General features: G+C 43.4%; 1 protein-coding gene across 2 annotated transcripts in view; it reads left to right on the top strand.

Annotated features, from left to right (window-relative positions):
* Positions 1-16,300, top strand: part of LOC105916552 (A-kinase anchor protein 6) — a 421,177-nt gene that overhangs the window by 262,347 nt on the left and 142,530 nt on the right. Inside the window, exon 12 of one of the 2 annotated variants that reach the window (XM_036129223.1) lies at positions 4,881-8,545. The exons of the other annotated variant lie outside the window; for it this stretch is intronic. Within the exon in view, the coding sequence (XP_035985116.1) occupies positions 4,881-4,886 (6 nt within the window). The 3' untranslated portion in view covers positions 4,887-8,545. Of the gene's footprint in view, positions 1-4,880; positions 8,546-16,300 lie in introns of those variants that run through there. 2 annotated transcript variants of the gene reach the window in all.

The following is a 16,300-nucleotide window of genomic DNA, read 5'->3' as shown; positions in this document are numbered from 1 at the left end:
ATTAATCTCTCACTCCATCAGGAAAGAGTGACACTGCTCGGGGTCTCCTTTAAAGACTTCACGAGGAATGAGCCAAGGTTCTCTGTTAGGGACCTGTATAACTGCACAAGGATTGGGTGTAGCTGCAGAAGGGTCCACCTAGCGGTTAGGAGTGATAGGGACACCTTCAAGCAGATTAATAAGCTTATTCATTTGAGTCTCTAACCTGGAAATAGCCCAGTCAACAACTGTGTGCCCTTCCTGAGCCAGCGACAGGTCAATTTTTGGCAAGACTCCTCTATGATGCACTTGAATCTGGAGATCTGGTAATTCAGCCAACACAAGAATGAACATTTGAAAAGGTTTATTAAGTGAATTGGTGTTTCTGGAACTGACAGGAGCAATCTCTCAAACCACTACAGGAGAGAGGACAGGGTTAGAGGCCTAGAACACCTCAGTGGCGATGTGTGAACAATAAATAAAACCCACTAACCTTATCAGAATCTGGGAGGTTGCCCCGGTTCTGATGCTAGGATGCCAAGGCTCTGCCTGAGTGAATAAAATCACTGACTGCCTGACCGGCCTCACGGGACAGAGGCAAAAGGGGAATCTGATGCTCAGGCTTGGGTCATGAACAGGGGAGCAGTAGACTTAGCTGAGGTTTCCAGTAGGGCTGAGGCAAGAGACAAATGTGGATTCCAGGTGACGGCGGGGGGGGGACAATTCAGGCAGAGGTAACCAGACAGACAGAGACAGGAGACAGATCTGAGATCTGTCTCCTGTCAACTTCCTGAACAGACGGTTCAGGAAGTTGAGGTCCAGACAGAAAACAACAGGAGAATCCAACAGGGTCAAGACAGGCTGGAGAAATTACAGGAATGAGACAGGTTTAGATCAGGCAGGCAATGAAGGAATGCTAGATGGTTTGCTCAACTTTCAAGAATCTGGCAGTTACACACCGGGAGAGCCTGGCAGATTTAACTGCTCAGACTTTGATTAATAGGCAGCGCAGAGAGCAGGAGCAGAAGCAGCTAATGATGTCACAGAGACTTCAGACAGGCTTTTCACATGCATCATCAGACAAATTCATTACATTTTACACCTTGCTGTCATGGTTCCTGGTGTTTGTCTATTTTTAGGATCCTGTGGATTGTTCAGTTTGTTCAGTTTTTCACCTCCTTGGAATTGTTTCTAAGCAGTTCATTCCTTATTTTCACTGTCATTTGTTAGTTTTCTGCTCATTATGATTTAGTAACTTATTCTTGTTTATGATAGATCCTTATTTTCTTGCCTGTGTCTTCAGATTAATCATCAGTGGGTTTACTTAGATATTGTAGTTTTTTGTACTCTTTGTTCTAGTCGATCCTCTTTTCTTCCTGTCTCTGTCATTGCTCTCTGTTCCTCTGCTTAGCCTTCATTACTTTCACCTCTGCTGTCATTGTTATCTGAATAACCCCACCTGTTCCTCATGCCTTTATTCTCCCTCTCCTCCCAGTATTTACCCTTAACTGGCAAGGGGATACCGGTGTCCCCTTGGAACGTATTTCTAACTTCTAAGCATTGTAGCCTCTCGGCTTATATATGAGCCAATGTTAAATCTATTTTTTTTCCATTTGAGGCAACTAACGAAGGTAAAGCCTATTCTTTCTCATCTGTGCTTTCCAACAATAATCCATTGTAGCCAATCGTCTGGATAACTGTAATGCACCGTATAAAGGAGTTAGTAACTAATGCATCTCTCAGCTTCAGAGGGTACAGAATGCTGCAGCTCGTCTTTTAACAGGCACACGGAAGTTTGATCATATTGCCCTTATTTTATTCTCTCTACACTGATTGCTTATACATTTTGAGATTCATTTTAAAATTGTTTTATTTGCTTTTAAAGCTCGAAGAGGCCTTGTCCCGCCCTATCTAGCTGACCTGCTACATCCCTACACACCCTTCCGTTCCTTCAGGTCTGCTAATCAGTTGCTTCTGAGTGTGCCAAAGACAAAGGACAGGCTTAGACGAGACCAAGCTTTTACTGTTGCAGCTGTTGTGGAATGGCTTTCACTTGGTCATCAGACAGGCCTTTTCACTTTCTGATTTTAAATCCCATCTCCTCTCCTTGGCCTTTGACGCCAGATGTGTACTTAAAATTGTTCAATTTGTTTTATTACTCATTGTAGAGACAAATTTCTGTTTATTTTTACTTTGTTGTAGTGATTTTATGATTTATCTATTATTTTAGAATAGGGCTGTTTTATGTATCTAGACTTTCTGATTTTACTATTGGTTTAGTGCTAACAAATGACTGCTGTTCATTACACTTTTAAGTTTAGACATGTTTCCATTTGCTAGGGCCGTTTTTATAAAATAGCCCAATGACATATGGAGAAGTTGTGAGGAAAACTGCAGTACCACTCGGGTCCATCAGGTGCCGGCATAGGTCTAAAAGACAAAGGCAGACTGAGAAGATGTATTTCACTCCTCTGGACCCTGGAGAAACAGGATGGAGAACTATTGCTGATGGCATTACACCTTCTTAGTCCCTATAGACCAGTTCAAGCGTGACGTCAGCGCTACATCAGGGTCCCGCGGGTAGGCAGAAACAGTACTGTTCTCGTCTACTACATGACAAAACGGGTGATTTAGAGCGTACTTTTAGTTCGTTTATTTTTAGAATCTAAACAATGCATACGACTTGTTGTGCTCCCGGTTGCACACAGAGGCATTCCAAATCGTTGGATGTACGTTTCTGTCGTTTACCGAAGGACAAAGAAATAAATGGATAATTTCAATGAAAAGAGCGCAGGCAGACACTCCGAATGGACAGTAGGAGCCATCATACCACGACAGAATTTGCAGTCTACACTTCATCTCCGGTAAATACAACTTAATTCTGCTCTAGTCATTGTTCTACTTAAATAGCGGCGGAGGGGAGGTGGCGATCGCTGCACGGGCCGGGAGAAGCGGATTCGATGCGCTGCAGCAGGAGCACGCCGCATCATTTTAGTTTTCTTTGTGCAATCAGTGTGCAATAATGTTCACCAGACAGCGGCTGCATTACGCCCCCGTTCACGCGCGCTAGTACATCTGTGTTTACGCTGCAACGTCGCCGACACCCCCACCCATTTTAACAAGACAAAAACACCAAAATAATCCGTAGTGAACAATGTTTTTTTTAACCTACCGGGCGGGTCTTCCTCTCTGCTGAGGCACGGTCTGTGTCCGACGCCGCTTTCTGCTGTTACACAAACATGTCTGAACATCCCTCCATCCATCCATCCATCCATCCATCCATCCATCCATCCATCCATCCATTTTCTGACCCGCTTAATCCCTCATGGCGTCGCAGTCTCTGAGTATTTTTCAGCTGACTGATTGAAACGATGTTCTGAAACAGTGGACACTATTTATTGTTGATTAGGAAACGTTGACTAAGGAATTTTGCTCCAATGAGAAACCAGTAATTATTTGCACAAACACTCAGAGACATTTCATTAACTTGAACATACGTTAATTTGAAAGGACACAAACAAATCATTCAGTCATTACCAGGTTGAGTCTCTCTCTTTCTAACATACATATAGACCCCCCTTACACACACACACACACACACACACATACACACACACACACACACACACACACATTCTACCTAGCCTTTTCTTGGGGACACAATCAAAACCACGTTTTGACATAATTTCTCTCATTTGTATTCATACATCAAGGCATACACATTTCTCTCTTTCATCAAAGTATTTCCAACTTGTTCTACACAGAAGAACAAACAAACAAACAAAGAAAAACATTAAAGGCCATAAGTACTCCCCAGAATGACTGATGGATGTGTGTTTTGTATTGTTGAATTCTGTTTTTAATCTGTTCTTTTGCTTGTTCATTATTGCCATGACCTGCGTGGAAAGAGCTTCTTGTCTGATCTATGTTAGGTGGAATTTAAATTTTTTATATGATTTAATTTTTAATTTTTTTATTTATTTAATCAATCAGGACAGTGCACATTAAAGAACAATCTTATACTCTTGTACAGATTGTAAATGAGCCAGATTATAGCATAGTTGCTAATTTACATCTGTCGTCCTGAGGCAGGAAAAAAAAAAAAAAAAACAACACAAGATCACAAAATACAATATCAGTCAAAATACATAGACACGCGTTCAAACAATGACATTACAAAAAAAACTAAAATTAGTGAGTGCATGACTGAGAACTTTTAAGAAACTGTTTAAGGCGCTTTTTAAATGTGCAATAAGTGGGACATTCCCTGATGTTTGTTGGGAGGCTGTTCCAGAAGTGACCCCATCTGACTGATAGAACAGTTTGTCCAAAGGTTGTTCTTCTGTGGGGGATCTCTAGGTCTCCCCTGGAAGAGGCTCTGGTGCAAATACGTCTGCCAGGTCTAATGTAGGTAGAAAGTGGAGGTGGAAGAACTTTGTAAATTAAACAACTATTTTTAAAATGGATAACATTTTCAAACTTGAGCATATTATATTTTTCCAAAATGTTACACTGATGAAATGACAGGGGCTTTTGATAAAAAAATTTTAAGGATTTTTTGAATAATATTTCTATTGGTTTTAAAGTTGTGTCTTCAGTGAGTGAGTAGGTTGTGATGCAGTAGTCTATGTGTGAAAATGTCATTGAGTGTAAGAACATTTTAGAACTGATTGTCATCGATGATCTAATTTGCTTAAAGTTACGTATATTAAATTTAATTTTGTTTGCAGTGATTTTGATGTGTTTTTTGAATGAAAGTGTTGTGTCCAGTGTGACCCCGAGGTACTTGAACTCTTCCACAAGCTTAAGTTCCACTCCCCCCAGGAACACACTGGGCAAGTTTTATGTTTTTTCTTTGTGAACATCATAGAAACAGTTTTTTTTTTTTTGTTCAATAACAGACATGATTGAAGAAGCCAGGGCTGTATATTGTCCAGGGCTGATGTGAGGACGTCGATGCTTCCTGTGTGCTTTTAGCAGGTGTAAAAAGAACAGCATCATCAGCATACATTTGGAATTGGACATTTTGACAAACATCTGGGAGGTCATTTATATATAAGGAGAACAATACCAGTCCCAAAATAGAACCTTGTGGGACCCCTGCTGGACATTCAAGGTAGGACGACATAGTACCACCAACACTCACAGATTGTTTTCTGTCGGATAAGTAAGATTTAAACCACGCTATGGCATCATCTGCGAAGTTGAAGTGAGTCATTTTGGACAGAAGTGCTTGATGGTCTACAGTATCAAACGCCTTCTTGAAATCCAAAAAGACTGCACCAACACCGGTGGTTTTATCAAGCAAGGATTTCACTGTTTCTATGAAGACACAGTTTGCTGTCTCTGTGGAGTGGTACTGGCGAAACCCAAATTGCATGGGGTGCAGGAGAGAGCAGCCTTGGCTAAGGTGTTTGTTTAGCAGTTTGGAAATCCACTTTTCTGCAACCTTAGATACAACAGGGAGAATGCTGATGGGGCGATAGTTTGAAATATTTGTTTTGTCTCCTGATTTGAAAATTGGTGAGACTGTGGCCACCTTCCAGTCTGATGGGACAACTGTCAATGTGATTGATAAATTGATAAGATGTGTTATTGGGCATATGAGTGTATCTCTATGGATTTTTAAAAAGTGTGTGTCAAGGCCATACACATCTTTGGCCTTTGAGGGCTTCAGGGAGTTAATAATGTTGGCCACTTCTAACTCAGAAATTTGCTCTAATTTCAATGTTGGCTGTCCAGGATCTATGCATTTGCGGGCTATCTCAGAATGACTAAACATTTGGGTTATTTCATTGGTAGAGTTAATGAAGAAATTATTGAATTCATTTGCTAATTCTTTTAGATTATGTAGCAGCTCATTATTTACTTTTATTTCCAATTTATCACTGTCTATTTTATTTTGTTTTTCAGTCAGTTTATTAATATTTTGCCATATAATTTTGCCATTTCCGTTTGCACTTTTAAAGATGTCCAGGAAAAAATGTGCCTTGGCTTTACGTAAGGCGTGAGTTGTTTTGTTTCTCATGAAGGTAAATCTTTGCCTGTCAACGGTGAGACCAGATTTTAAAAACACTTTGAGTAAAATGTCTCTTTCTTTCATGAGTTTTTTACATTCATTACTCAGACAGGGTAGATGGTTTCCCTTTTTTTTTACTCTTTCCTTTTTTTAAAAAAAGGTTCTATTATTTCTTTTATTTTTGAGTTAAAAATCTTGGAGTTTAATTCAATATTATTATTAGAAAATAGTGTAAACCAGTTTATTTCATTTAACAAAATGTCAAGGTTTGGATGTACATATTTTGGAATAAAATTATAATGATTATGAAAAGTAGATGAAGTGAATCGTTTTTTACTTAATTTTTGAGAGAAAAGTACAATATTATGATCAGAAAGCCCCGTTATAAGGTTGTATGTTTTAATGATCCTCTCTGTATGGTTTGTAAATAACAGATCTATTAGAGTTTCAGAGTGGCTTGTTATTCTGGTAGGATTTTTAATTATTTGTGTTAAATTAAAATAGTCTGTTATTTGTTTAAGTGTTGTTCGTTCCTTCTTAACCATCCAATTAATGTTAAAGTCACCCATTAAAATAATTTCTTCAGTTTTGTCACAATGTTTGAGTAGAAGTTTAAGTTGTTCATAAAAATCAATTTTTGCAGTGGGCTTTCTATATATGCACACAATAATAAAAGACATAGTTTTTGAGAGTGATATGTCAACACCTATACATTCTAAAAAAAAATGTCACTTGGCCATTCAATCATCGTGCACTTTAGGGTATGTCGGACATATATTACAACTCCCCCACCCCTCCCATTATCTCTGTCCTTTCTAAATACATTATACCCAGGCATATTTACAACAGCATCAGGTGAAGTATGGGTCAACCACGTCTCTGTGAATCCTAGAAAGTCAATGTTGGAACTGTACAGCAGATGCTCCAGCTGTTCGCGCTTAGGCTTCATACTGCATATATTTAAGTGACCGCCAAGTAGTCCCTTTATTTTTGATGACGGGTCCCAAACTACTTTGGCCTGATATAATGTCCAGAACATTTTGGTGGTTCTATGCCGTTTGAACAGTGGATTCCTATGTTTTATTGGAGGTGTCTGTTGGTTAGGACAGAGAGCAGTAGTTTGTGTCACACAAACTACTGCTCTCTGAGTGAGTCACACTCGGGGTCTCCCCTGGAAGAAGCTATGGTGCAAATACGCACTGGTGAGTGTGAGTCACACACTCACCAGTGCGCGCTCCTGCATCTTTCCTGCCGCTTTGCTTCTCCGGCGAGTGCGCAGTCACTGGCACGACCCTGGTCGAGCTCATGGAAAGGTCCGACCCATCGGAACCAGTATTACACTCCACACATGGCAAAGCAGCTACTCCATGGCCGCCTCTCCGCGCGCGGCACCACCAGTCAGCGACACACCTGCTCCTGCACCTGCGCCGGCAGGAACCCGAACACCTGCGCCAGTGGGACGCCCCAAAGCCTCCGTCCCCCTCGAATCCAGCACACACAGGCCACCAGAACCAAACCAGGGCAGAATCCACGACACCGGTCCCAACCACAGCAGCGCCGACTCCGCTCGCACTCCAACCGGGCCACGAGCATGCAGCAGCCCGAGATGCGGAGACTCCACAGAAGGACGTGGAAGCCCCACAGGCCACAGTCCAGGACAAGTACCCTCCACAGAAGGACGTGGAAGCCCCACAGGCCACAGTCCAGGACAAGTACCCTCCACAGAAGGATGTGGAAGCCCCACAGGCCACAGTCCAGGACAAGTACCCTCCACAGGGCCCACAGCTAGAAGAGGTGGGTTAAACAAGCGGTTTGGCAGTGACCAGATGTTTTGTGCGCCACTACCATATAACGCCGTCGTGTCTTCTGTAGCTTTTATGGTGTTAATTGTTGGTGGTGTTGGGCCTGGATTAAGTTCGATATCTCCAGCCAGAAGTAAAACAATCACCAACTGAGTAGAAATCACACTGTTGTTTGGTGAAATTCTCCTAGACGCTTTAGATGGTATTCTAGGAAGCCCATTGTTGAGAAGTTTGAAGTATAGAAGATGGTGGCTCTTGATGGCTTGTGTGATTGAGCAGTTTTGATTCTCTTGCAGAAAACAATGCTTGACAGACAGAATTGACAGTGTGGTGATATATAATATTATTACCCAGCTCCGTAGTAAGCATTTAGATGGTCACTTAAGCTATTTGGGTGGACTTAGTAGAGAGCGTACAGCTCCTGCCAAACTGTGCGTGGCACCAGCAGCCATCTTGCCTTTAGAGTGGAATTAACAGTAAAAAGAAGGAAAATAGTCTATACTAGGGGGCTAGAATGCTTTGACATTCAGATGTAAAACAGAAGACTAGATTAGAATTGCAAAGGTATCCTAGAAAAACCTGAGTTGAGCATGACTGGGGAAAAAATAGCCTTCTCTTGCAGATGGGTCCAGAGCCTTCTTCAGTTGTGAAAAAGTGAGTAAATATGTGCTCCTAAGAAGTAAATATAATTAATAAATGATAAGTTGTGTCTCATTGAGACTGCCTATAAATGTAAAAGCCCTGAAAAGTGTGTGTGTGTGTGTGTGTGGGGGGGGGGGGGGGGGGGGGGAGTAATTGAATGAATGAGCCTCGGACACGTTCTTTCCTCTGCTCCAGCATGTAGTGACTGAGTCATCATAACTTACATACAGAACAATTCCAAACAACTGTATGGTTTCCTTATGAATCATCGTGGTACACAAACATGACAATAATAGATAGTATACACAGTATAATGCTATACACTCACATTGATCTGCATTGGCTGCTATGAGCTATTAGCTAACTGACAAAACATTCTTAATAACAAAAGATGTACATATAGTTGGTAATGAAACATATTCACGCGCCGTCTAGCAGTTAGTAAATCCACTACCAAAGGTACAGGTGTATTTATGTGAATAAATTAGCCGTGGACACGTTCTCCTCTGCTCCAGCATGTAGTGACTGCGGAGGAAGTTCACCTGTTCTTTACTATGGCATACTCACGCTAGGCTCCCCCTGCTGGCCATATACAGGCACTGCATATGCTGAACCAAATAAAACATGACTATACTTAAACCAAACTGCTGGTAAGAAACATTGTATATATATAAAAATAACATTTAAGTCTGTAATGCATAAAATGTGCAGATATAACCAGAAACAGTAAATATACCTCTGACTTATAATGAGCACATTTCAATCCATCACATAAAAAGATTTGATAAAAAATATCAATAAAAAACACTTTTAAAAAATGTGCAACTAAAACAAAAGCCAGTATAAAGGAAGGAGAGATGTATTGAAATAAAAAAAAGCAATGCTGGAATGTGGAAAAGGGGGAAGTGAAGGATGTGGGAGGAGGCTGGGGAATGAAGGGATGCAGAGATGGATCAGACAGAGGTGTGGAGGGTGTTTTTGTCTCTATCTGTGAAGCACAGTAAATCATAAGCACATAAGGTAATTCATAGAGTCGTACATCATCAGGCTGTAGACAGTTTTATGGCCAGCAGATTGGCTGTAAGGGATGTTGATTACTATGAGAGAAACAGCAAGAAACAAGAAGAATTGAGGAGAAAGCTGTTTGGAAGTAAAGCTCTATCTTTTAGGGTGAGACATGATTTTCATTGTTAGCTATGACACGACATGAGGTTTGTATGCTTAAATAAAACAAATTAAAATAAACTACCTTATCTTTAGCAACATGTTAAAAATGAATTAAGGACTTGAAAGATGCTTTTAATAAGTGAAGGCCTCACCATTTTGTTAGTTATACTGGAATTCAAGGATGAGTAGGTCAGGACTGCAGGGTTTCCCGCAGCGCTATCTTGGCGAGGCAGCCGCCTCGCTAAACTCCCGCTACCGCCTCGCCAACATTCCAAAAAAAAAAACTCACGCTTGCATGTTAATGTGACGTTAACACGCGTTTTTTTGTTGCTGCTTTCGCGCGTGCGTGAATGGCAGGGAAAAAACACATGGATAGCACCCCCTCCCCCGCGCAAAACTTGTCGTCGTCCGCCCCTCCCCTGCTCCGCGAGTCAGTACACGCAAAATTTGTCGTCACCTCCACCCAACCAACCCCCCACACCCCCCCGGTCAGCGGTCGGTCAGCGCAAAACTTGTCTCACCACCCCCACCCCCCCAACCACGAGTCGGTCCGCACAAAACGTGTCTTCCTCCCAAACTCACAGCCTGGGAATGTTTTGTGACATGAGAGGCACTTACTTCAAAAAAAGAAAAAAAAAAGAGGAAATTAGTGGGGAAATAGATTTTATTGTTACAGCTGTAAAAATAACACAACTTTCCCCCACTCTCTCAAAGTGTTTTTATCCATGCACTATGAGTGTGGTGAAGACCCTGGCTGAGTGCCTAAATATTAGATCTAACTTCCGGCGGCGCCTCCGGGCAGCGGCTTGGGCTTACAGCTCCGGCAAAACTCGCGTTCATGTAGTGTTTTTGGACACCACTACTACGCTCGATTGTTTACGCGGCTTCGGAGTACTACGGGTACCAGTCCCGGGAGCCTGTGAGGTGGCGGACTTCGCTCTCCACGCGCCGGTAGAGAGCGGTGCAGCCGGCCGAAGAAGCGCGGCTGTCGTGGGGGTTTAGCAGCGAAGCTAAAGGCTAACCCCTTCAGATCGCTGCTCCCATCCATCTTACTCTCCAACGTCCGCTCACTGGACAACAACATAGACCATTTACAACTCAAGCTCTCTGCAAAGAGGGAGTTTAGGGACTGCTGCACTCTCATCCTGACAGAGACATGGCTCACATCATCAATCCCGGACAACGCCGTTTGCCTGGAGGGGCTAGCTACTTTTTGCGCCGACAGAAGTAAACAACTCAGCGGTAAGACCCGAGGAGGCAGACTCTCCATTTACATCAATAATACCTGGTGTAAAAATGCTAGATTAGTCACAAGCTTTTGCTCTCCGGACATTGAGCTCATGACCGTTAGCTGCAGACCTTTTTATCTGCCCAGAGAGTTTACTGTTGTTATTATCACAGAGGTTTACGCCCCTCCGAGCGCTAATACAAAAGAGGCTACGGGTGTTTTCTATCGGACTACCTCCAAGCTGCAATCCACACACACAGAGGGGGTTTTCATCATTGCTGGGGATTTTAACCAGGAAAATATGAAAACTGTTCTCCCTCATTTCTACCAACACATGGATTTTGCAACTCGGGGAGAGAACACTCTAGACTTAGTTTACACAAACATAAAAGGCGCATTCAGAGCAGCCCTCCGCCCCCACCTGGGGCTCTTCAGACCACCTTTCTGTGATGCTAATTCCTGCATACAGGCCCCTGCTGATCAGAGCTAAACTTACAGTGAGACAGGTAAGGGTGTGTACTAAGGGAGCAATGGAGGCGCTCCAGGACTGTTTTGAGTGCTCTGACTGGGACATGTTCAAAGCTGCAGCAACTTATGAGGACAAAATCGACATTGATGAGTACGCCATGACTGTGTCACATACATCAACAAATGCATTGAGGACGTCAGCACCACCAAGACATCATCACTCCAGCCAACCAACGACCCTGGGTTACTAAGGAGGTTTGTCAAGCGCTAAAAGCACGGAACTCAGCCTTCAAGTCTGGTGAGAAGGAGGCACTGAGGACAGCGAGAGCCAACCTGAACCGTGCCATCAGGCTAGCGAAGCGGAGCCACAGTCAGAAAATCCAGGAGCTTTTCCACGACGCCAGAACACCAGGAGCATGTGGAAAGGCATACAGGCAATAACAGAATACAACACGCCCTCCCCCCCGGTGGTTGAAGTTGATGCTGACTTTCTTAGAGGACTAAATAACTTCTTTGGAAAGTTTGAGGCACTAAACAGCACGCCAGTAGTGAAAGTTGTTCCCCATTAGGAAGATGAGGTCCTCTGCCTTGACACAGCCGACGTGTGGAAGATTCTGAGGAGAGTCAACCTGCGGAAGACCCCAGGTCCCGACAACATACCTGGGCGGGTGCTCAAGGAGTGTGCAGGTCAGCTGGCTGGTGTCCTCACAGACATTTTTAACATCTCGCTGGAGCAAGCTACTGTGCCAGCATGCTTCAAGTCTGCCTCCATCATTCCGGTGCCAAAGAAACCTCAAGTCACCTGTTACAACAACTACCGGCCTGTTGCACTGACTCCCATCATGATGAAGTGCTTTGAAAGGTTGGTAAAAAAACACATTGTCTCCAGTCTCCCCCCAACACTCAACCCGTTCCAGTTTGCCTACCGACAGAACCGCTGAGGACGCCATCTCCTCTGCTCTTCATCTGAGCCTGACACACCTGGAGGAGAAGAACACGCACGTGCGGATGCTGTTCCTGGACTTCAGTTCAGTGTTTAACACCATCATCCCTGAACATCTGGTGGGAAAACTGGAACATCTGGGCTTCAGCACACACCTTCGCAACTGGCTGCTAGACTTCCTCACCAACAGACCTTAGTCGGTCCGGGTCGGACATAACACCTTTGATGTTATCACCCTCAGCACGGGCACCCCTCAGGGCTGCGTCCTGAGCCCCCTGCTGTTCACTCTGATGACTCATGACTGTGTCCCCAGGTTCACCACCAATCACATCGTGAAGTTTGCTAACGACACAACGTGGTGGGCCTGATCAGAGATGACAACGACCAGGACTACAGAGGGGAGGTGGAGCAGCTGGTGGGCTTGTGCAGAGACAACAGCCTGATCCTGATAATAGCAAAAATGAAGTAGATCATGGTCGACTTCAGGAAGAACCGGCCGCACCACGCTCCACTGCTCATCAACAGCTCAGCTATGGAGGTGGTCAGCAGCACCAAGTTCCTGGGGGTGCACATCACGGACAACCTCACCTGGTCTGTGAACACCACGTCACTGGTGAAGAGGGCACAGAAGTGACTGTACTTCCTGCAGAGGATGAGGAGAGCCCACCTGCCCCCGCCCATCCTCACTACTTTCTACAGAAGCACCATAGAGAGCATTCTGACCAGCTGTCTCTCTGTGTAGTGTGGAGGCTGCAGCGCCTACGATTGGAAGAACGTGAGGAGAGTGGTGAGGACAGCAGAAGGGATCATCGGGGCTCCTCTTCCCTCCATTAAGGACATTTCATCTCAGCGCTGCGTGTCTCCAGCCCGAAACATCATCAGGGACCCCTCACACCCCCACCATGGACTGTTCTCCCTGCTGCCCTCTGGGAAGAGGTTCCGCAGCATCCGCTGCAGGTCCACCAGGTTCTGCAAAAGCTTTTTCCCTGTTGCCATCAGACTGTTGAACTGCTGAACTATAAACTGGACTATGCACCACATCCACATTCGCATATTTGCACATTTGCATCACTGCACCTCTATCCAGCATTACAAATGCTGCCGAACTCTTAGTTTCAAAAATGCATTCCTGCACAAATGCCCTTTGCACAATCACTTCTGCACATACAAATGTTTTTTAAAAATACTCACCTGTACACTGTGATTGCACACTGTCCCTTTCTCCTGCATTGTTTACATTTCAATTGTTTACTTTTAAATCACTGCTGCACTTTATCCTGTAATTTACTGTAATTTTCAAGCTGTATGCAAACGAAATTTCGTTCTGTACGCACTCTCAGCATACACAATGACAAATAAAGTTGTCTAAGTCTAAGTCTAAGTCTAGATTTTTCCCCCTGTTATTGAGAGGGTTGCATCTTTCTGGCTTCAGGTTACAAGAGGGAAAGTTCCGATTGTTATCTGTGCTTACGCACTGAACAGTAGTTCAGATTACCCAGCCTTCTTGAAGTCTCTAGATGGTGTCATGGAAGGGGTATCATCTGGAGATTCTGTATTGCTCCTGGGAGACTTCAATGCCCATGTGAGAAATGCAGATGCACTTCCATGTCCTTGGTTTAGCCTCCAATTAGCTTTCTCCATCCACAGGTCAACAGCTGGCTTTGGGTCAAATGTCTATGTGGTCTGCTTTGACAGGTGAATGTGCATCAGGGCTGAGAGACGAGCATGTGACAGACGAGATCTGTACTTGTTTTTTGTTATGGTGAGATACATGAGAATCCCCTCTAACAAGCTGCACTGCTTAAAGGCAGTGTAAGAGACAGCTAACCACCTTGTTGATGTTGGAGTAAGCAACTGGGTTGTTTGTTTTTACTACTTGGACCAAGTCATACACAGATGAGGCTCCCAGGTGTTTTCCTGCCTGCGTTAAGCACATCCATTCTGTCACAGTGTTGTCTTTATCAAGCTGCAAGGGCGGACTCATATTTCTTGAGAATGCTGCAAACTGTTGTGTTTCCAAAACGGTAAAGGTCCTTTATTTCCGCAGGCTATGTTGAAGGTTCAAATACTAAGAAATGATCACATGACTTAAGGGAGTCATATCTGATTTCAAACTCTTCAATTAACCCCCTGAGTATGTTTGTCTTGTCTTGTCTCTGTCAGCATATGCATTAGAAGCAGTGTGTGCCCTGTAGTGGCCTTCACCATCAAGCAGAAGTGTGAACTGTCCAATGGACATGAGTTCACCCTTACGTTCTCCAATGGTCTGCTTTTCCTTCTGCAATTTTATGTATGTGGTCTTCAAAATGTTTCCAATGTCAAGCATGTTTGACAGAAAGCACGGAAAATGCTCTGTGTAGATTCGCTGTAAGTCAGTCATCACTCGTAGCCAGTTGCATTTTAATGGCTGACAGTAGTCTTGATATTTTTAACAGTGTTTAGTGTCTCCATGCAGACCATCTGATATTATGAAACTTACCCAGTTTCACAAAGGAGATCCCATTTTATTCACACAGCTTCTTCAGTGCAGCATTTCTTTCCACCACCTTTTTGTAAGTAAAACTGCAGCAGCTTGACCACAGTGCGATTAAATGTCTCACAGTAAGGAACGGTGGGAGTCTCCAACTGTGGAAAGTTGCCTGAGCTATGGCACAACGCCATTGCACATACCGACGATGACAGCAGCCCCGTCTGTGCACACCGCAACCAACTTTGTTGTCCAGTTACCTAAGTCTGTGTCCTGGAAAAGTCTCACAAGTCCGTCTGTTATAGCCTGCGCGGTTTGGTCAGCACCCAGTTCAATCAGTCTGAGAGTCTGAAGTAAACTCTCTGTTGCTCGACACAGACACAATGTAAACAATTTCCTGCTCAGTTTTTTGGATGTCCTCAGATCCGTCAAAAAGCAGCCCCCAAAGTTCTGCAGACTGCAACTTGGTTCTTAACTCCCTGTGATGGTGTGAGCGATGCTCTGCATGATCTGTGTGCCAACTTCACGTGAATGATATGCACCTCCAACATTTACTCCTAGATGCTTCAGTAAGGGAATATCCTTCAGAATAGTAAGACATGGGATGTGCGTGTTTAGCTTTATGGAAGGCGAGGAGTAAAATATTAAGGAGAGCTTGCCGCTGTTCTTCATTCAGCTTATCTCGGCATCTGACAAGTGGGCAACTGGACATTTCTTCTCGGTTAGCTTGTTTATTAGCAATGGCTTGCACCACATTCATGTGTTTGTCAAATAAAGGATGGTTGAAATTCTTTAAACCTTTATAAAACGCACCTGTTTTGTCTGCTAGATTTGGATGCGAGTGGCAAATCTTGCACCACATTTTAGTGCGCTCCTCATCGGCTTCAAGCCATGGCACATCTTGGAGCCACTTTTGTAAAAAAGTATTTTCTTTGGCTCCGGCCTAGATTGGTGTTTCTTTGTAAGTGGCGAAACGCCAAAAAAGCTGCTTAATGTTTTTTGGACATCTTTAACAGTAGTTCAAAACTGGTGTTGATGAGGTGATGGTCAAGTAGTACGCAAAGGCGCGTAGTAAAACAATTGACGTCACGCTTTCCTGATTTTTTGTCACTCATGCGTTCCTATGTACCAGGTATGTGCGCCTCTGTCTATAAGTGCACTTGGTACCAGGACGCCATCTCATTCTATTGATATGATTAAAAAAGTCAATACTTGGTATTGACTTTTTTAATCATATCAATAGACCTGCAGCATTATCCAATCCAACCCACTTTATTTATATAGCACAATTTTAACAAACACAAGGTTTTCAAAGTGCTGTACAACAAACTAAAACACATTAAATGTAACACAATAAAATACAAGATGAAGTAAACAATAGAAAGACAAAAGCAGTAAAAAAATTATAAATAGATAAATTATAAATAAAAAAAATTAAAGGCACTGCCGGCACGCAATAAAAATATGCAAGTATACACATAAAAATCAACACGCTACATTGTATCAAAAGCCAAGCAGGGGGGGGGGAATTTTTCGCGGCTCTAGTGGCTCATTTTTTAACACAGTAGGCTGACAGGAAGGGGGG

The sequence above is a fragment of the Fundulus heteroclitus genome, unplaced genomic scaffold (genome assembly GCF_011125445.2).
Source record: "Fundulus heteroclitus isolate FHET01 unplaced genomic scaffold, MU-UCD_Fhet_4.1 scaffold_147, whole genome shotgun sequence".
In the NCBI taxonomy this organism is placed as follows: domain Eukaryota; kingdom Metazoa; phylum Chordata; class Actinopteri; order Cyprinodontiformes; family Fundulidae; genus Fundulus; species Fundulus heteroclitus.
The sequence above is the reverse complement of the archived record's forward strand: the minus strand, read 5'-3'. Positions and strand labels throughout refer to the sequence as shown.